This window comes from Haemorhous mexicanus, chromosome 5 (genome assembly GCF_027477595.1).
Source record: "Haemorhous mexicanus isolate bHaeMex1 chromosome 5, bHaeMex1.pri, whole genome shotgun sequence".
Classification (NCBI taxonomy): Eukaryota; Metazoa; Chordata; class Aves; order Passeriformes; family Fringillidae; genus Haemorhous; species Haemorhous mexicanus.
The window spans coordinates 11118935-11140752 of NC_082345.1; the positions used below are offsets into that span (position 1 = coordinate 11118935).

Sequence of the window (21818 nt, forward strand, 5' to 3'; positions counted from 1 at the left end):
AGTTTCTGCCTTAAGTTTTAAGAGATTAGGAAAATGTTTGCATGGGGTTGACAAAGCCCTTTTAGAGATTCACCAGTTAAATTGTCAGAGGATTACACCAGTTCTGTGCTTATGAGGTCTGTAGAGCTGTACCATACAGCTGAGAAGGTTTTTCCTCTGTTGTGTTACACAGAGCTTGTTTGGACACCAGGTGTTAAAAGTGTAAAGACTGATGAGCCTCAGGTTCTTGGATGCTGGCAGCTGGCACTGGCAGCTGGCAGGAGGAGAGAGAGGCAAGAGAGTGGGGCAGAGAGAATGGTTCTGCCTGTCAAGGAAGAGTAAGACCAGCTGAGGAGTTTATCTGGCTCCAACTTAAGGAAAGTATTGCTATAGGTTCTTTGGTGCCTGGGGTGGTGCTAGCTGAGGTTGGCCAGTCCTCTGTTGCCAGCAAGTGTCCATGAAACCCTGAAGTCTTAGCCACCCTAGCTGTAAACATGCATAAAAGACTCATCTTGCATCCCCTTCTCCTTTCGGTGTGTGTTTGCCAGCTTCTGTGTGAAATGAGATGGGGATCCTGCTCTTGCAAATAGCGTTCTTACATTCTGCCCAGCTCTGACTTACAGCAGAAGGGGCAGTCTATGCTAAGGATCCAGCAGGGTGGGAGAAACCAAGAGGGTTTCTGTGGAAGAACTGAATTTATGATGTTCTAACTCAAGGCTTTATTGCAATGCCTGTGTGTGAGAGGATCCAGTTGTGATTGTTTCAGATAATCTTACCTGCCATTTCTTACAGTGTGAGTGCTGGTCTCTGCAGTACTGACAGCCTTTTACATTCATGCATACATATGCTGTGGCACATGTGCCTGTACACATAAATATATTTGTTCCTGTGACTGTGCTTAGATAAAAAGTCATGTTGGGCTACAACTACGAATAAGACTGTTCAAAGCTTAAAAAACATGAAGATTTTATAATTTTGTATGTTTTTTTACTCCCAAACAGGTTTACAAACTCAGTCTGGTAGAATGACTCCAAGATAGATTGAAGTTCATGCTTTAGACATGCAGCAATCTTAGTAAAACCATCATGGTAACTCCAGTATTCCTGGAATGTTTGTCTCTTCAGTTGTCCTTCCTCACCCCACCCATCACACTATTCAAAAAGCAGTGGTAACTTCACAGGTTGATAAGAAAAGAGTAGAGAACCACCAGATTTGTTTTGTGGAAGAATTCTGCCTAGCACATGGTGAAGAATGTCATCATCTTTGGGGCTAAGGGCACTGGAATCTGTGGAGGGGAATGTAGTGAAACAGGGGATGTGATCATCAGGAAGCAGCAGCAGGGCTGGGCAGGCAGGAGGGGGGAGTGTGAAAGGGTTAGAAGAAGGGAAGCCTCTGAAGGTTCAAAGGAAGAGTGTCATACAGAGGAATATCTTCTAGGAGAATAGACATAACTTCAAAAAGGCCCTAAGTGAGGTGGGATAGCTAAGAAGTTTCAGTAACCAAAGTGGTGCAGGCTGATAATTCTGACAGCAGAAGTGAAAAGTTTGTCTTCAGAAGTATTTGGGGAAAGGATAGGGATTTATGGAGGGTTTTGGGGGAGGGGTTTTATTAAGTAAACAAGATCCTAAAGAGAAGTGTTTAACATCTGAAGGGGAGAAAATTTCAGGAAGTGTTCACTAGATGACAATGACTCAGAAATATGGAGACACAGTTACACCTTCACCTAGTGTAGCTCCCTGGCACCTTTTTGACTCACTGGTTGCAGTTATTTGCATAAATTCAATAGCTAAATTACCCATAATGCTGAATTGAAGGGACTGTTGTAAAGCCCAGGACAAATGGACATAGCAGAAGACATCCAGATTTGTTCCAATAAAGAGCTTACTCATTTTGTGAGAAATTAACTCCAAAACCTTAGCAGATAAACTTTTGGATTCTACAGAAGAGCTTTTATTGCCATCTACTGGCTTAAATAGACAGCTTGCTCGAGTGCAAGAACCATTTGGAAAATGTTTGCTTACTGAGAAAATATTTTGAAGAGATTGTTTCAGAATATTCCTTAGGCAAGCTTATCTTTGGCATGATATCACAGGAGTCTGTTTGCAGTTAGCTGTGCTGGCATGCCAAGCTTTATGAAAAGGGGTTCATTTAAACATCTGGAACCTGATGCACCCATAAATGCACTCCAGCACTTGCTTCACTTTGCAGGAAATCAGCTCTAGGAGCACACAGAGGATTTTGTGCCTGTGGTGTGCAGCAGGTTTAGTGTGCATGTGCTTCTGAAACTGGAGTTGTCAACGTTTCTTTCTGCTTTCAACTTCCAAACGACATAAAATGGAGTGGGGTTTGAGGAAAAACTTTCTCTTAATTAGTTCTTCAGATCTTCCAATTGCTCCAAAGCCCCCAAAAAATAAGAAGAGAGCTTGAAACTTGGAGCCTTGTTAAAGTCTGAATCAAGTCATTGATAAGGTGAGGTTAGCTTTTTTATAAATACAGCTATGAAAGTAAAAGGCTGAATTATTTTTCTTTCTCAAGTAAGATGCCCATTGAATAAGGTCTTTACAATAATTTCTCTAAATCCCAAGCCTTTTGTATATTTCTTTGTCTGTTCAGCATGAAATTCCTAAGAGATTTTCAGTATTTTTCTGGAGGCATCAATACTGGCTGACAAGTCTTTGCCAGGCTGCTGTATAACTCAGATCTGCAGATTGTTTATCTTCATCAGATGAGCTAGGTGTTTGTACAAGCACTCCCAGATTTGGGGAGCTCAAAATGAGAAAGATCAACAGTGACAGTATTCAAATTATTTAAAATCCTGCATCCATTTTGGCTGGAAGAAATGGAAATATGGCCTGGTGGTGGTAGCCATTTCAGTCTGTACACAGGTGTCTACAGCCTTGCACTCATGAGTACATAAAAAGCTCCTCACATGATAATTAAATCTAAAGAAATAGCAGTAAAAAATAGTAGCAGCATCAGAAATCTGGTTTTTAACTAGATTTATTGATTTGGAATTTTAAACTGTGTGTCATATACTGCAGTAAGGTGACAGAACTGTGGAGAGTTTCCTTTTCCCTGGTGCTCTCATGTTCGTTCCTGAGACTGCCATGGCCTGACCATCCTCTCCGTGGCCATTGTTTGCAGATCTGAACCCAAGCCTTTGTACTCATTGTCACTTACTGTTCCTGTTTCTTGTCTTTGTTCTTTTCTCACAGCTACAAGCCCCCAGTGTGAAAGGCTTTGATTTTGCTAAGCAGCATCTGGGCCAGCACAATAAAGATGATGTCCTGATTATCCATGAGCCAGCTCCTTTACCAGGACCTATTAAGGACACAACCCCATCTGAGAACGGAGATGTGCCCAGCCCCAAATCCAAGACTTCCACAAAGCCTTCAAAGACTGTTCGACACAGAGGGAGGTCAGTTCACAGAGATAAAAACAAATTGCAGCAGACAACAGTTTATTAAGGGCTGTTGTATTTTTAGGGCAATTTCAGTGGAAAGAACTGTTCCAGAGCTCCGGAACTCGCGTTTGCTAGTGAGCCACCACGGTTACACCTCGCCACTCATTAGTACAAGGTTGTGAGAATTTAGTGTTCATTTTTCTTTTAAAGGGAACATACCCAGTTAAGAGGGGTATTTAAGGTACTGCTGAGCTGACTGGGAGTCAAGTCCTTGCTTGTTCACTGGAGGCACCAAGTGTATGTTTTCCAGTGCAGTCTCTTTGTGATCTCTAGCCACTAAGACAGCAGGTGGTTAAAAACAAATGAAAACCACTGACAAACGTAATGTGTTCCCATCCCATTAATAGTGATCAATACATGTATGAAGAGGCAGGATTTCCAAAACTAAGCCATATCCCCAAAATTCAGGGAAGATGCAGAAATGATGTTATTTATGATTATCGGGGGGGGGGTGTCTCATAGCAAATGAGTCTTATTCAGAAAAAGGAATGGTAATTCACAGCTGTGCTAATGGAGAAGGGTCTGTCAACCATCAGCAGAATTTTCCTAACATTTTCCAATAATCACATGATATGACTGTCCCTTGCTGGAAAAAATTGTGTTTGTAGGATACATGATGTAACAAAGCTGTGCAGTAGAGATGGATCTGTGCACCCAAAAAAAAAATGTGGGGAAAAAAATGGAACTCTGAGAAGACCCCCTCTGAACTACACTTTCCAGTAATTCTTCTTCCTCTCCCTCACTCTCACACTTCTTTGTCTCCAGCTCTGCATTCCCTGTGCTTATATCTATGTGGTACTGCCCAGTGGGAAGAAAAAAAGGGAAAAAAAAAAAAGGCAAACAATCAAGAGCAGGGTTGGATGTGCTTAGAAAGAAACTGACTGGGCTGCAGGTCTCTGCAGCGCAGCTTGCTCCTCTGTTCAGCCCTCTGTGCTTCCTCTAAAGCCCCAGTTGTCTTCAGATCCTTGCTTCATCTTCTCCATGTGGGCTTCCTAAAGCTCAGTTTCCCCCTTCCAGATGCTAAGCCTGTCTTCCTAAATCCTTGCAGGCCTTGTAAGTAGAAGAGTGCCAGTGGTACAGTGGAAGGTAGACAAAACTGGAAAATAATGGAAGAAAAATGAGCTACACTAGTTTTGGTGTAGCTTTCATAAATTGAAACAAAGTAATATAAATCTGAAAGACAAGGGTTTTTGTGTTTCTTTCTAAAAGTTCAGAAAAGAAATAAGTTTAAATTTGAGGTTGCTACTGTATTTTGTGTAGAATAATTCAGAAGATTAAGCAGGAGAAATTTCAGAAGCCGACATTCTAATGATATGCTGTGGTAGAAGGCCACCAAGTAATTCAGGTGTGATTTGCCCTTAGTGAAGCCATGTTGGCTGTCACCAAGCCCCTTCTTATTTTTCATGTGCTTTAGCATCATTTCCAGGACAATCTGCTCCATGATCTCCCTAGGCACAGAGGTGAGAGTGACTGACCTGTAGTTCAGACACTTGAAATGTTTTCAGAAGAGAATCTCCCTCTTCTCCCTTATATTCCCTTGAGAACAAATCTTCCTTTAGGCTTAGCTATGGAGATGTTGCCATCATCTCCCTGCCATGCTGATGTGCCCGTGTCAGCTTGTGATTTGAAACATTTATTCCCCCAGGCAGAAGTTGAAATGTGAAATGGTATCGTACTGTGTTGTGTTGGGTTTAGCTGCTTGATGTTTTGTGAGGAAATACAGAGCTCAGTTCATCACAGTTCAGCTCTGGGTTGTATGTTACATGCCAGGAAATCTAATGGTGATGTGAGTACACGTTCTGTATCTGTAGGAAACAACAAACAAGAACAGCTGAGTTCAGAAAGCTCAGCATCCCTAGGCTCTCCAGCTGGGAGTTGGACCTGTTGTTTTGACTTGAGTGTGTACGAGTGCATATTCCTCAGCTCTTACAAGAAATGGCTGATGTTGACTCAACACTATTTATGTTCCTATTACTTGGTGGTAATTTGGATATGCTGAGAAGGGAGTGTCATGGGAAATGCAGAGCACAGTGAGATGAAACAGAAAGTCAGTAGGAGATCTGGACACAGAGCTCCAGCCTCATACTCTGCTGAACCAGGACAAAGGCCATGGAGGTGATAGCTCTGCAAAGGAAAAGATGCAGTGATGCAGATCTCTAAGCTCATTGAGGACCATTTATCCTCTTTTCCCTGCTATTATTTTTTTAATTGGGTTGTGACATTAGTATTACAGTCCTGCAGATCAGGGCATTGTTTAGGGAGGAGAAAAAGGGAAGTTGAATTCAGAGCTGCAAGAAGTAGATTTAACTTCAATGGACTTGTCAGGCTGCATATAGTTATCTTAGTCTGGGTGCTCTAGGCAGGTTGATGTTTAGCCAAGAGCCTCAGTAGCTAGTTCAGATCTAGCCATCTAGCCCAAGCAAATGCTGCACTAATGAGGTTAGTACACAGACATGTGCACACTCTCCATGGTTAACTCCCTGCCAGAATAGGATATGAGTGTTCACAGGACAAAGTGGTCACTAGAGACTCTATCACAAAGGCTGATCCCATGTGAAGAGACAGGCTTTGGTGTCAGGCAGTGGTGTGGGCCCTGTATTTTTTCTATTTTTATACTATCAGAATAATTTTACAGCTGAAGTATTTTGTTGGGGAAGATCATGGTATTTTTCTATATTGCCTACAAAAGCTGTGAGCGCTGAGATTGTGGTTTTTTAGATAACAGATATTCTTAAGAATATTGTGACTGCATGGAATAAATACATAAAAGAAGCATTTTTGAATGGCCTTACATTTGACTAGTCAGGGAAATATTCACATAGATTTGTATTGATAGCAAGAGAACACCAAGTTAGTAAGGCTGAATGTTAGACTAGTTACCTATGTGGGTTTCATATTCCTAATACAATTATTTTCTTTCTGAGAGGTAGACTGCTAGCTACAAATGCAGAGCTTTTCTTGTACTGTATTTTAAAGGAAAGATTACTTAATAATATTGTCACATGTGAATTGTGTTGCAGTCATTTTTCACATACAACAACAGTAACATCGTGACAATGAATATCTAGCTATGATAACGTATTATACATTTACTTACAAACAGAGGAAAATTTTAGCAGACTTCACAAGGTATTTTAGCAGAGGATTCTTTGTGTGTGACAATTATGCCCCCTTGCAAACCTGTGTTACACGTTGGTTTGTTTGTTTTGTCATGTTTGTGGCAGAATTTCGCCATCAGATGCTGATTCCACAGCAAGTGAACAATCCAGTGGGAGAGAGACAGGAGAGGAAAGTGCAAGGCCATCAACTGCTGCAAACGAGGGCAAGCCACGCAGAGCAGCGAAGAAGGGTTTGTTACCTTTTTTATTTCCCCTCCTTGTGTGCTCTTGTGCTTTACTCAGGCTGAAGAGTTACTTTGGTGCTGTAACTTTTCTAAACTCATCTTTGGCCGTTGATTTTTCTGCTCCTTGCCGCAGAAAATCCCTTCATATTTGGTTTAGTTTCTTCTGTTAAAACTGGGGAGCTGTACATTCCTTTCATTCCAGCAAGCTTTTGGAACAAATGGCTAAGCAGCAATGAATCTTGCTTCCTTTTGTCCTACACACGCCCCCAGCAAAACTGTGTCCAGCCTGGCCTAATTGTGTGTCCCGTGGTCGCGTATCTGCAGCCAGTTACATGGGCAGTAGAGGTCACAGCAGGACTTCAGACCAAGGGGGTGTGTCTGTAACAGTAACTTTGAAAAAGTGATATTAAAAAAAAAGACACCAGAGAGATCAAAGTTTTACAAATTAGTTGTGATTCAGTCATCAAAATGCCTGCGTGATTGTACATTAGATCAAAATTCAGTGCTACTGTGTAAATAACACTGGTGTTTTTTTATAAAGAACCATCTTGTTTCCAGTTAAAGTGCCACTATTTTTCTTGGAGGTACTCTAAAATTTATTTATTTATATATTTGAAAATATGGGAAAACATCTCAGGAGGGTTTGAGTTCCTCCAACCTATCTGACTTGAATTCTGTTGCTCTGTTTTAGTGTTCTCCCATTTCTTTTTACTTGGGAACTCCAGATTCATCTCTCCTTTTTCTGTCTGGCTTAAAACTTCATGTAACATTTAACATTTCCTTTTGGTGTAGAAATGTTACGAGTTGCTGCATCTGAATTACCTGGTAAAGGCAGCAAGGAGACTGTGTAAAATGTGTCCTTTCTACCTATCATGCCCTCACTGGGTAAAATGCAGTATTTTTTCAGCATTTGGTGCCCCTAGTTTGCAAATCATAGGGACTATTCTTAGCATTCAGAATTTGAGGCAGTGTCTGCAGAGAGCTCTCTACTCAATGGGAGATGCAGTTCCCTTTCTATGCAGCTGAGACTGGCAGTTTGATCCAAGTTTATGCATCTCATTCAAGAGGAAATGCAGTCATCTCACTGCTGTGGTTTTTTTTCCAGTTGCCATTCTAGCTAAATTACTTGTCATAATTACTGTGTTGTCTCTTCTTTTTCCTTTATGTTGTCAGGAGCAAACAGAGTGGGTAAGTAACCAGAGCTGGTAGTTGAGTACAAATATGAATAGGGGTGTTGGGGTAGCTGCAATTATGTCTTAAGGATGGAAGAGTTTGTCTTCTGAGTCTAAGAAAATAAAATTGCTTCTGAGCTATTGAAGTATAAAAAAAGTCTTCAGTAACACAAATTACAGTAATCCAGCACATTTTTCTAAATTTTTTCCTCCCAATTCTTTCAAAGTATTGAGGAAAACATCACTGTGAAAGAAGGAAAACTAATGCAGCTGTTGGTCCTGAAACCAGCTTTGTACAAACAAGTTGGAGATAATATTTGAATTAATGTAGAATTAATTAACTGGAAGCCCAAGAAAAATATGAACTGAACCTGCAAAGAAACATAGATATTTTGTTGTGAACTAGTGTTTTCTCTGCCAGGATTGAGACATGGCAGACATAGGGCAGGAGAAAGCTGATGCTGTCTTTGATAATGTATAACACATCTAGTGATAAAATAAGGACTGTGTCCTCTGATAGCACTGACCATCTTAGAGTAGCCAACCCTCTGTCTGTCCTTCTGTGCTCTGCTGCTTTCCACTGGTGGGTGGAATGAGTCATCAGTTGCATCCTAGGGATGTCACCTACTGGGATACAAAGAAACTGTGTGAAATTTATCTCTAATTGCATAGTCTGGCATGGTTAAGATACCAGTGGATAAAATGAATAATCCCATTGACCTTATCTGATTTTTGATGAGGCCTTATGCACCTTGGTTGCTGTGTTTCTCCAGGGTGCAGGAGGCAGTAGCCTTTCTCTGTCTGCAGCTGTATTGGTCTTCATATAAAATCACAGCTTCCTGACATTTCAGTTCAGTTAGTGGTTTCAACTCAGGGAGCAGTGATGAACACTGATCCTGGCATGTGACCTATATGGACTGGTTGTTAAAACATGATCTGACCAGTCCTGGGGTATTAAGTACCTCTCCATCATTCTTTAGCCTCAGCTGAATTGTTCTGAAATCAGCATTTCATTCATGTAGTGCCATCCAATAGCTTTATAAGGAAGATTTTCTAAATGTGAATAACAGTGTAAGAACTTTGAACTGAGAAATCATGCATATTCTCTCTGTCAAAACTTCTTCAGGACCTCATTCTTATGTTGGGTCAGAAACCATTTCTCCTTTTGTTGTATGTATACACTGCTACTCTGTACCTGACTTTGTCTACTTTTCTGTGCTTCCATCTTGGTTTGTATTTATAGACACATTGAGTGTAGACACACGGAGAGGATTTAAAGGTCATATGCAGCTTATGAGGGGTTTCTCTGTGTATCTTTGCTGTAAAAAAGAGTAACATACGATGTTACTGTAGAGCCTTACCAAAATTTTTCAGCGGGACTTCTATTTTACCAAATGAGCTTAAGAGCCCTTTCAGCTAAGAGGCCCCTGCCAGGCATTTGTTTATGTGTGTACACGGGGAAGTTGTGGATGAAGTTACAAAGATTCAGAGTGAATGCTCAGTGTAATTGAAAATATTGGACCTCACTAACCAAGTAATATGAAAATACCCTTACAATTTTATATTGGAGGTCAGTGAGCTTGGGAGCAGCTGATAGAGTGAAAAGGTGAGGAAAAAATTACTAATGTTTGGGGAAGATGAATGCAGAAGTTCAGATTTCTATGACTACATGATTGCTCTGAGGGCTTTACACAAACTCCTTAATATATCTTGTGCCCCTCTCTGTGCGAGGCAATGCTTGCACACTTCTGTGCATGAAGATGGGGCTGTGAAGACAACAAATGGTTAAGATGATACAAATAGCTACAGAAGAGAGATGGATATGTTTTGTTTAGGCTCTGTGTCTTGCAAAACATTTGGGACACAGAGGTCTTGAATGGAACTGTGTACCTTCTTTTTAAGAACACTTGTACAGAGAAATCACATTTATAAATGATGCATGCCTTTTATAAATACCTATGTTTGACAGTGCTTTGATCAAGTCTGAGAAATACAAATAGGGATTTTGCTTAACTTGTGGCCTGTTTCCAGCCCAAATGTAGTATGCTGTGAATATATTAAAGCATACTATTCCTTTCTTGTCCTGCTCCCTTGTGCTGGAAGAGGTAAAGGAGCAAGTCATCTATTATGACCTTCCACAGAGATAGGATTCACTCCTCTTCTGAACCCTATCCTGCATCACCAGCATGTGTTGCAACAAGATCACAGCAGGGACTATTTTATTTCCCTTCCTGTCTGTTGCAGGTGGATCGTGTTGATCAGCAATTGATTCTGTATCTGTAGCAAATTAGATTTTCCTCCTGATTTGAATATTGAGAACCACATCCCCTTATTAGAAGTCTGTGGAAAAATGTGGGACTATGTCCCTCAACATTGTTGTGTTCCTTCAAGAGTCACGAGTCTTGATCTCTCATTTTGAAAAGCAGTTTGAGAATGTGTGGCTTTATCACATGGATAAGACAAAACGTTGTTTTGAAAGTTTTCAGTGGCTTTTGCAAGCCTTATCTGCATAACAGTTTCTGATTTAGGCCTAACTCAGGAAAAAAAATACTAAATTTGTGCTTAACTGCAAATCCCTGGGGTGATCCTGTAGATTTCAAGTCCTTTGAGGGAGGTGGCCCATTTCTACTGAAGTAATTAACTGTTGGCAGGACCTGGGTGCACTTCCGTGCATATTGGTTTCCATAATGTCTTTTGCTGATTGTATTTCAGTTGGTTTAATCTCTTCAAGAAATTAAAACATGACAGTATTTACACAGCTTGCTTATTATTATGTGAACTATTTATCCTGCCACAGAGAAAAAAATCTGCTTTAAAAGGATTAATCAGTAAAATGTCTGTAAAATTCTTTGTGTTTTGTGCGGATTTCTGAGGGGTTTTTTTGTTGGTTCCTGTATCACTCCTATCACTTAAGAAATGCATTTTGCATTGAGACATTTTTCATTGCTCTTTGAACCCCCATTTGAGCAATTTGCATCTCCATAAGTACTGATAAGAGGAATCATTAGCAGAATGTACTTAAACAGCTTTTTATGCAGGAATGTAGTTTGAGTTTTTGGGGGTTTCCAAGTACCAAGAGCTTGATTTACAGTAATAAAGAATGACAGCTCACCTTCTGGAAATATAATGGGAAAATGTTTATAAGTTGCAAACCATGGGGTAAAGTTGTTGTACACTAAATGTGAGTCAGCTGGAAGGCCTGTAGGGCAAATTAGACACAGATGGAAAACAGGGCATAGTTTTGTAGCACAGCATCTGTAGAGCATTTGACTGTGATAACCCTGGCAGCACTGCTTCACTCCATATTGGTTCTGATACTTTAGGACCTCCTCAGACCAGCAGTGGAAACGAGCAGCACTCGTCAGCCTCCATCTTTGAACATGTGGATAGGATGTCCCGTTCCTCAGATGCCAGCAGACGGGTCCCAAGCAAGATCCAGCTGATTGCCATGCAGCCCATGGCAGCCCCTCCGGTTCAGAACTCCGTGCTCTCCGATCGGGTGGCAGAGACCAACAAAATCAATAAAGAGGTATTTCTGAAAGTGCTTTGCATGGTTTTGGAGGATTCTGTGCCTAGCCAAGTATCCAGTCTCTTGTTATCAGGAGTTCCTTGTAAATTCCTTGACAAGTTACAGAAATAATCCTGTTTCCATCCAGAGAAATTATCTGACCTGTTTTTAAGAGACGCCTAAACCAAAATTTAAGCACAAAGAGGATCTGGTGGTCAGGATACTTTTGTGTTAGCATCCTTTTGCTAGTCAGCAGGACATAACTTAAAGACAGTTGTGCTAAGTAATGTGTGAGAATTGGAACATATGGCCCGCCTTGGTTTTCATTCTACACTATTCTTTTACTTTTCAGGACTGAAGATGTTGGGTATAAAAAGAAGTTATCTCAAAACATTCTGGGGTGTGAATTTGCAGCCCAGTTCATTGCTTTCAACTTCCAATGTGTTTACCTGACAGTAAACAAAATACAAAATCTCCTGCTTTCTCTGAGGCTCATGTTACTATTAGCAGAATGTGAGCGTGCCTGGGGCACGAGGAGAGGTGATGCACCATAAAACCACATCATACACTGCCTGACAGTAGCACCTGCCTGCATCCTGGTTTGGTGTAAGATGACATTTTTTCATAATTCAGAGTGGAGGATCACTCAAACCTGTAACTGAATTTTGATTACTCAAAAGTGTAACTTTGTCAAGAATCTCTGTTTCTCAGTACCTTACTGAAGAGAGGCAAATATATATATCTAGGATACAGAGGCAAGAGGAGCCACAAAACAGAAATCTGTCTGTATGGGCAGAAGACATGATTGTAACTATAAGTGTAAAGAACAAGTCTGACTTGTGTCCTATATATGTTTTTATTTTTTCGGATTTTCATGAGAGAATACACAAAAATCCATTTTTATTTGGTTCTTATTTTGCTGATGTGTTCCAGAGCTAGTCCAGCACAGGCAGGGCAGTTGTTGCTACCTAATCTGGTGCTCAAGTATTTACCAGTGATAAGAATAATTTCAGTGGGTTTTGGGCCAGAACTTATAAGTGTGGTGTTACAACAGCTTTACCCAGATAATGAGATGTACTTCATGAAATTTGAAAAAAGGTGGGAGAGAGGCATGAAAACTCAGCCTCCAGGATGATGTAGAGCTGATAGTGCCATGTTCATCTGGGTATCTGGGCCCTTGTATTGCTGCTATGCTCCTGCATAGCATATGGCAGCCTCTCATGCACAGCAGAGGCACTGAGTTATGAGCTCAGTTGGCTCTTGAAGTTTTAGCTTCTTATGTGATGAAGGTCATTAAAGGGAAAGGGTGGCAGATTTTAACACTGCTGATCAAATACCTATCTGTTTGCCTAGCATAGCCAACTACAGACTGGTTAGTCTTATCTGTTCAGAGTGGTGTTACGTCTGGCAGACAGGAGGAGTTTTTTGTGCTCCTCCTGCCTTCTATTAACAAACTGCCTCTTCCCTCTAATTGCACCTGCTGTGCTGGCAATCGTGCTGTGTATAATAGTACATCTACCTGGGGAGACAATGGGGAGACTGCAAAATATCCAGGAAGGAAAGTGTGCTTATAAATTGTGTGACTTATTTTAGTCCTTCAGAGATTTGGGGGAGGGAGGCAGGGGCAGGCAGAGAGGTGGGGAGGAGAGGTTTACAGAAGAGCAGCAAAATCCAGTTTGCAAAGTATACAACTGCAAAATTATTCCTCCCTTTTTGTTTTTTTCCTTCTCCTTCCTGAAGATACAAACAGCCCTGAGGCACAAATCCGAGATCGAGCATCACCGCAATAAGATCCGCCTCCGCGCCAAGCGCAAGGGGCACTATGAGTTCCCAGTGGTGGATGACGTGGTGGTGGTTGACTCCAAAGAACAGCACAGAATATATCGCAAGGCACAGATGCAGATTGACAAGATCTTGGACCCTGGAGGCAGTGTGCCTACTGTCTTCATAGAGCCCAGGAAGAGGTAGGGATTTCAAAGACGGAACAAACAATTTTCTTCTAGAGTCGGTGCCCAAACTGCATCAAAAGTGTACTTCTTAACTGTCAGAGATGAAAATCATTTTGATCACTAGTTGAATTTGAGTTATCTAAGGGAAAAGGATTGGGTTGTTCTGGACACTTTTATTTATTTCAGTACATGCCACTGTATTTTTATTTCAAATTATGTTTTTACAAGTTCTCAGCAGTGAATTCTTGATAAATAAGCCGAAATGTATGAAAATAGTCTTAAAACAATTTAGTATTTGCTTTGCCACTTGTTTGAATAATTCTTGTGAGCTGTAGAGGGATCAGATTTGCAATATCAGCACTAAAAAAGAAACCTGCAAGTAATATATATGCAAGTAATATAACCAGCAAGTAATAATATTTTTATAAAGCAGGAGGGGGGGAGAGGAATATGTAAAATAAGTAATACCTTGAACAGCCTAAAAAGCCTGAAGATTCTGAATGTTAAAGGCAAATTCACAAATCAATGTGATTACCCAGAGGGAATACATAGAAGGTTATAAAGCACATCTGTCAGCTTCACAGATCTGCCTTCCTGGCCTCGTATTTGCAGAGAAAGTTTACCCTGCCTTCTGTTTTGGGCTTATGAATACAGGCACTTTCTTCCTGGTGCACTGGTGCCCAGTGGGTGCTTCTGCGCTGATAGAAAGTAGCTTTTCTCCAGGGGTGTGGGTTCCTCAGCTCATTTGCCTGGTGGGGTTGAACCCTCTTCAGGAAGCACAAAGCCTTGTTGGCAGTGTGGCCTGTTCTGCAGCTGCAGATGTGTCACACGTTGGGCTGGGGAGCTAGAATACAGACAACCTGGACAGGTGAATGTAGGAGGGAGGTGACTGGAGAGAATTTAAGGGAAGAATGGGATGTGTCAGAGAGTTGCCAATGAGAGTGTTATTAAGAGAAGCTTGAGGAAAGAGATTTAAGCTGCCTAATGGGACTGGCATGGAAAACTAGAAAAGGGGAGAGAAACGGGGTGGGCAAGGATAACTTGGAGGAAATGGGCAGAGTTCAACCTTGAGAAGAAAAACTGAAAAAGTAATTGTGAAAAGTAATTGTGATTACCTCTCTCTCTCTCTCTCTCTCTCTCTCTCTCTCTGCCTTTTGTTTTTTTTCTGTTAAGTTCTCGTGCAAAACGTTCTCCCAAGCAGCGCCGTCGCCATCAGATAAATGGGAGTCCAATTGATGCTGAAAAGGACAGGTTAATCACAACTGACAGTGATGGGACATACAAAAGGCCTCCAGGAGTCAATAATTCTGCATATATTGTATGTATGTCTCTTAAATGGGAGGAATGTTCTGATAATGATGACAGCTGTGACACTGGCAGGTTTTTGGCCTTCTGTTTGTGGTCCATATGATGTGGTTAGTTTCAGTCATGCAGTTAGCATGTAGATCAAAGTGAAATAAGGATTTCATTGACAGTCTGTCATTTTTAAGCAGTAAAATTCTGCCGAGTATTCATTGGTATTACAGAGGCCAAGAACCAAAGCCTTGTTTTCATTAATGCCACTGTGTTATGCACATGAAAGTGTGCTTGACATGTTCCACAATATCTTGAACGTAGTTTCACTTTAGTCCAATTTGCTGGATGTTATATATTCATATATTACAGCAAATTTCATCCTTTGCTCTTACAGAGTGGAAGACCTGAGTCTTTTGTGAGAAATTTTCTCATCTTTCAAATGTGGCAATTAATTATTAATGATAGAGAAACACGTCTTTGTACTACAGTAACTTGAAACAATTCTAGTGCAATGTCTTGAAAATTAATTTTGTCTCACATCTAAAAATAGAAGGACGCTGGAGAATACTTCTGTTCAATCATATCCATGTCACAAACACTACTTAGGCATCTTTAACCACTTCTAAGCAAATTTCATGAAGCCAAATGCTAATATTGGAAGCCCCTGGACAGTTCTTATCTTTAAAGATGGTTTAATAATTTTAAGAATTTCACTGTTAGCTGCATATGCGGTCAGGTGACTCTGATGTCAATTTCTGCAGTTTCCCTTCAGACATGAGTGTGATGATTTTAATGTCATGCTGCAGTAGAATGAATTATCATCTGAAGCTGTTTAATTAAGACATGGCACACAGCAGGCTCAGCCCCTTTGGCATCTGCAGTGAGACTGCTCGGAATGCTAAGTTCCTAATAAAGTAGAGGCTTGTGCCTCTTGACGAGTGATTTTGCAGTCTGCATGCAGTGGTAAGAATGAGCTCTGATAATAAGTCTACTGCTGTAAAGCTCATTTAATTTCCTCTCACTGATGAACAATAAGCCCATGTGGTAAGATACCAGGTAGTTAATTATGGACGCATGCCTAAGGTATTGCTGCAGTGAAGCACTTACATCAATCCCATTCAGGTGATGCACCCAAGTTCAAGCTCCATGCAGGTTACCACTTAGTTCCTTAACAGCTCCCTGCGTTTTTCTAGGAGGTGATAATTGTTTAATGTTACTGCTGATGTGGTCAGTTATAAGCTAAAGACTGAATTAATTTCTTAGAATTGCAAAAGCTGCAAAGAAGTCATAAATAGATATAGATAAAGCTGATTGGTTTTTTTCTGGATGGAGAAATGCTCTCTGCATGACTTCATTACCTGGTTGCAAACCACAAGATTTCTTTCATAGCTGAGTAACTCCTACCCAAAGCTCTGCTGCCTTACCTGAGATCAGAGTCCTTCAGATCACACTGAATGAAGTGTTTGAGTGTTGAATGAAGTCTTTGGTGTTACATATGTGCATGCAGCAGCGTGGAGGGTAAGGGCAGGTGCCGTGGTTCTGGCCAAGACAGTTGCTCAGACTGAAGGCCCACGGGGGCTTGGAAGCCAGTTAGATCTTCTCTGTGGCCGCCCTTCACCTTCCTTCTGTCTCCTGCAGTCGGACCCAGACTTGCCTGCCGAGCCGCAGACATCGTCCTCGGCGGACGTGGGGAAGTTCCCGGGCTTGCCCCCACACCCGGTGCCGCAGTACGTGCCCCCGCAGCCGTCCATCGAGGAGGCGCGGCAGACCATGCACTCGCTGCTGGACGACGCCTTCGCCCTGGTGGCTCCCAGCAGCCAGGCCAGCTCCGCGGCCGTGCCGCCGCCCGGGGGCTCCGCGGGACAGCCGGTGAGCAGCGCCGGGCAGGGACCGCCTCGGGGCCCGGCAGTGAGCATCCCAGTGTTTATATGGGGTGCTGATCAAAAGGCATCTCTGGGCAGGGACTTAGCAGTGCTTGAGCCAGGGCCGCTGCTGTTGTGTCCTCGCTGTCGGGGCTTAGCACAAACGCAGAACGTTCCTGGAAAAAGGAGAATTCAGAAATGACTGTCACAAGATGGTGAACTTGCTTTCTGAGCTGTTTGGTTTCTTTTCCCTTTTCCCATCTCATTTCCTTCAGGATAATTTCAGTTCTTCTCAGTTAGGATCTTTCACAAGTCAGCAGTCTTGCTGTGTCTAAGAGTCAAACTTTTTCTTTTTTTTCTTTTTTTTTTTAAACATGTGTGGTAGTTCCTATTTTGACAATGAAAAAAAGAATGTATTTGGCATAGGTTGTATTTTTCAGCATGATATCCAAAAGCATTCAGGAAATGAGGGATAGGGAAGCAGTGTTTCTGTGTATGATTTTTTGCTATGATGGAGCACTGAAACACATGGATAATCCTGTAGGTTGTCATAAGTTCTGATTAAGCTGAGCCCTGTGGTCTCTCTGCTGCAGTCTGATGCTGTTTGAGGTCAAAAGAGATTTCCAAATGCCAAGCTTGGTTTTTTGCTAAGTAGATATTGGAGCAGCTCTTGATCTTCTGCAAGTGAGAAAAAGTATTTCTGAAAGGTTTTTAAATTAAGACACTACTCACACAGAAGAGATTGTAGCTGCTGTAGCAGTGATTCCCAGATCTTCTTGTGCTCCTTTGTTTGTAAAACTTAAATTCTTACGGCTGCCATCAAGTCCACGTAGGACAGGCTTAGTGATCTCTGCCATTCATCATTTAAAAGGTTGACTGTGGAGTTCCCAAGGTATGACTTTTGATTTTAATTTGGTGGTTTTTTTCATTCTCCTGACAGAGATACATGGAATTTGGAATGACTCCATCAGCAGCACCAGGTCTCCTACCGAGGTAGCTTTTTACTGATCAAATTATCATTTATTATTTTCCTTGCAATTACTCCAGATTTCTTACTGGCACTGGTATATTATTATGCAAAGTACTGTATAAATGAGAAGTAACAGGAGTCCAGATCCAGTCTTTGTTATTTATTTATGAAGCATAAATGACATATGCATGCTGTATGGAATCCAAGCCTCTGTTTAAAAGAAATGTGTTTCTAGCCCCTCAGCTATAGCAAAATCCTTCCAATATTCAGTAAACCACTGAGTATGAGCTTTTGGAGAGCCTGAAACAGTTACTCAGATGCATGTAATTCTCCCAATACTCTTGCTTTCATCTTGTTTCTGTATCCTCAGGGCAACACTCACTCACAACAGCTTTCATATGACTAACAGATTCATTCTATTTTTAACCAAGCTAAGAATAAATGACAGAGCACAGTGACCCTCACAGAGAAAGTCTGCCTTGCAGCCCTATTATTATAAAATCAGGGGAAGAAGAAATTTTCCATCTTCTCCTGACTTTGCCTGAGAGAATTGTGTAAAGGGGAGAAAACGGTTGTCCAGGTGCTTGTTAATTTCACATTTGGTTTGTGTGTTTTAACCACATGTGAAGTTGGACACTTGAGTCATGGTATTCACTGGGGTAAGACTTGTCTTACCCTCTCCAAGCTGCTGCAGCCAGGTTGGTAAAATGGTGGCCTTGTGCTGCTCTCTCATTGCCTTCTTAGAGTTCACCATGTGAGATGAAATCCCACAGCTATTCATCTCATTCATCAGACTTCACCTGAAGTCTTCACTGCCTTGGAAACTTGATGGTAAAATAGCTGTGAAGAACTTTCCTTTATTTATTGTTCTGCAGCCTGATTTTGAGAAGACCAAGTAGAAAAGGAGGAGTTCCTAAGCATCTTGCATAGTTCTTGGCTGGAGGTGACAGTTTCAGTGTGAGTGGAGCATACATGAAATGGCACACAGCATGTACATATTCAGGGAAAATGTGATAAATTAATCATGAAAGTGCTGTAGTCCATGTTAATACACCTGAGCAAGACAGTGTCTTCACAATGTATTTTTTGTTCAAAAGTTTATCATTCTTTGGCGTGGGCAGCCTGAATTTATGTAAATCACAAAAGTCCAAATGCTGGCTTTGCCAATGTCAGCAGAGTAAGTTAACAATCTGCAAAGTCATTGATCTGAACAGAAAGAATTCCTCTAAGTTTTCATTAAAATAGAAAGCTTCCTAAAGCTTGGTCAATAGAAAACAAGTTGTCAAGGTTGTGCAGTGGGAGTTATTCTCAAAATCTGAAGATAGTGATAAATTGATAGAAGCAGTGCACCAGCTAGAGGAAGGGAAAATAACCTGAGGTCAGTGTGATTAGGTGGCATGTATCAATGTCATAGTCCATTGGGTTAAATATCCAATGCATGGAATACTAGTTGGGTGAGCATACTGTTCTCTTCCCTGTAATAACACCATCAGCATCTTTAATGGGGTGGAACCAACCTGAGGAAAAAAATTTAATGTAAAAGACCCAGGTCACATAACAGCTAGGCAGTCATAAAGGCACAATGAACAGCTTTTGCCAGGAAATGGGCATTGAATCATGCAACAGAGATAGATACACTGAGCTAGAGTGGATTAGTGGTGTAAAATTGATTCTTGGAGCAGTATCTACTGACTTAAATGACTGGAGATAATTTTGGGGTTTTTTTGGATGTGCAAAAATTGAAAGCTGAGTTACAGTCTGGAAATAGGAATGAGCACCAGAAAGCCTGTATGATACAGATGCAGAGCTGTATTCTGGTTTTATGCTCCTATGACTTTATAGAGAAGCTATAGGTATCTATTTTAAAGAAGATTGAGAAGGTGAAGCCTTATTACATGTGAACCTTTCAAGTGCAAACACATAAGCAATAAAGAATTACTTCCCCTCCTCTGAAAAATTGGTACAAAAAGAATACATTTGCAGTAATGTTGAGAAAATATTTTCTTTAGACAACATCAAAAAATTGTAGTAATTTATCAGCTTCAAAATTCCAGCTCAACACTGCAGGCATAAAGGGCCAGATGATCACATCCTTTACTGATTACAGTGATTAACATAACAGAAGTGATGTTGTTAAACATTACCTACCCACTGAAGCATTTATTTTAACTAGCTTGTGTTGGAAATGGTTTCCTCTGGATCTGCTGAGTGGACAGGTGGGCATTGTACATGAGGGAACTGGGGAAATTCTAGGACTTCCACAGTGGGGTTGTTACAGCTTGAAGCCCTTTAACCTCCTCCATCTTGTAATGCTGCATGTCAAATAGCTGGTACTTTTATTTACAATTACTTGTTTGTGCTTTATTAGGCAATTTATGATGTCAACTTTCTTTGCTATCTGGCTGTCATATGAAGGTGGGTAGTTTTCCAAATAAAGCACAAATCAAGAATAGTCTAAACTAGATGCAGTCACAGGATTTTGCAGTAAAACAAAGGGTGTAAAATTGGGATCTTGAGGAATAGGATACACTGCAGACTGTAGTCTAGGAGGGCTAAGATGCCACTGTGGTAAAAGGCATGGAAAACTCATCCCTAGCTCTCACTTTGTGTAGTTCCATGTGCCTGAGCCTGGCTGCTTGTCTCACTTTGCTTCATTTACACTCACACAAATAGTGAAGTTGGATGGATTACAGTTTCTGTTGTTAACTCTTTATAGCAAATACATAACAGTGACTACCAGCACCAGCCTGATTGATAGGAGACATTAATTTCAGGATACCTTGCTTTTCTTCATATGTGCTAATGCTTTGAGTAGTTTCACAAATCTTAAAGAGCACAGTTTTGAAAACTTGCTGAAAAATTATCAGAATACTTAATGAAGTAATAGTTGTTCACAAAATCTATATGTAATGCAGCTTATGTTTTGGTTTCTACCGAAAGTGTGTGCCTAGAAACTCTTTGAGTAGAGTCAGCTTTGTTGCTGAGGTAAGCAGCTACATCACTGCTGAAGTCTTATTTTCTATTTTTTTTCATTGAAGATATTTTTTTTCCCCAAGGGAAAAACAAGATCTCAAGATCTGTGAACTTTTTTCTGCGTTGAGGAAACTGCAACATGTGAAAAACACTTGTGTAAAATTTTGTCAAAACATGTTCTTCAGATGTAAATATTTTCCTCAACATTGAAGGTTGCAATTACATTAAAAGGCAGAAAGAACCACTGTGCGAGGCACACCTACGTTATCATTTCTAATTAGAGATTTCACTTATTTTAACCTTGACTCCTTTTCCACAGGCAGAACTTTGGGCCAGGTTTTCTTCAGCCTGCAGAGTTAATGCATGGAGAGCAGCCACCCCCTGAGGTTCAGTATTCCTCCAGGGGGATGTACTCAGAGGAAATGCCATCAGTGGCACGGCCACGACCCGTTGGAAGCACTGCAGGTACACTTCACTGAAGTTAAATATGCAGGAAAATAACTGAGCCTTTCCTCTATCTGTTATTATGCCAAGATCACCACTAAGATGTCATTCTCCTTCAGCTGCTACATGTGATATGTGGTCCTTGTCCTCAATGCCTAAAACTAGATGATCACAAAGTGAGGTTAACTTTACTTTTTGTAGGACCTTGCAGAAGAAGGAAGTGCATTGCCCCTTTTTCAGTATCTAACAAGCACTGGTTATCACAAAGTGTATTTTCACAAAAACCCCATTTGCTAAGAATGAAAAGTTACTTGTTTTAGAGATTACAGTGTATGCTAACTTTCCATTTCAAACTCCTCCTTTTGTGCTAAATGAACTAATTTTTGCATCCCGAATCAGCATGCTGAATAGCAATTTTTTTTATACTTCTCTACAGCTGTCTTTCTTATTTCTCTTTGTAGAATTGTGTGCATTAAAGCAGTATCTCTTAGTTTTAGATTGAATTATCTATTTCTGCTGTCCCCCATGAAATCACCTTCCCTGATGTGGTTGGGGTAATTTTGATAGAAGTTACCAATGCTGTCATGAGTAAGATGGTAACATCACGTGGCAGCTAAGCAGCAACCACTTCTGAGAATGTTATATTGCTATGTAAATGTTACAGTTCATTTTCTCCCAGATAAGTATTTTCTTCTTTGGAAACGACTGGAAATATGATGAAATACATATATCAAAAGCCCAGTTTTGATAGTTGCTCTCATCTCCTTGTAAATGTTAAATGAATAAGAACAGGAGGAATGTTGTAATTATTACAGCTTAACAATGACTATTTTATTCTCTAATTCACACTATTGTCTAA

At 40.8% G+C, this 21818-nt stretch overlaps 1 protein-coding gene across 4 annotated transcripts in view; it reads left to right on the forward strand.

The window, feature by feature from the left end:
- Positions 1 to 21818, forward strand: part of KIAA1549 (KIAA1549 ortholog) — a 141718-nt gene that overhangs the window by 111367 nt on the left and 8533 nt on the right. For 2 of the 4 annotated variants that reach the window (XR_009486444.1, XR_009486443.1), the window contains exons 11-18: positions 3195 to 3397; positions 6667 to 6791; positions 11281 to 11486; positions 13206 to 13429; positions 14588 to 14736; positions 16349 to 16579; positions 17513 to 17565; positions 20835 to 20980. Coding sequence is in view for 2 of the 4 variants with exons in the window: in XM_059845877.1 (XP_059701860.1) it covers positions 3195 to 3397; positions 6667 to 6791; positions 11281 to 11486; positions 13206 to 13429; positions 14588 to 14732; positions 16349 to 16579; positions 17513 to 17565; positions 20835 to 20980 (1333 nt within the window). In the remaining 2 variants the exon portion in view is untranslated. The remainder of the gene's footprint in view (positions 1 to 3194; positions 3398 to 6666; positions 6792 to 11280; positions 11487 to 13205; positions 13430 to 14587; positions 14737 to 16348; positions 16580 to 17512; positions 17566 to 20834; positions 20981 to 21818) is intronic. The other 2 variants (XM_059845877.1, XM_059845876.1) reach the window with 1 other exon arrangement.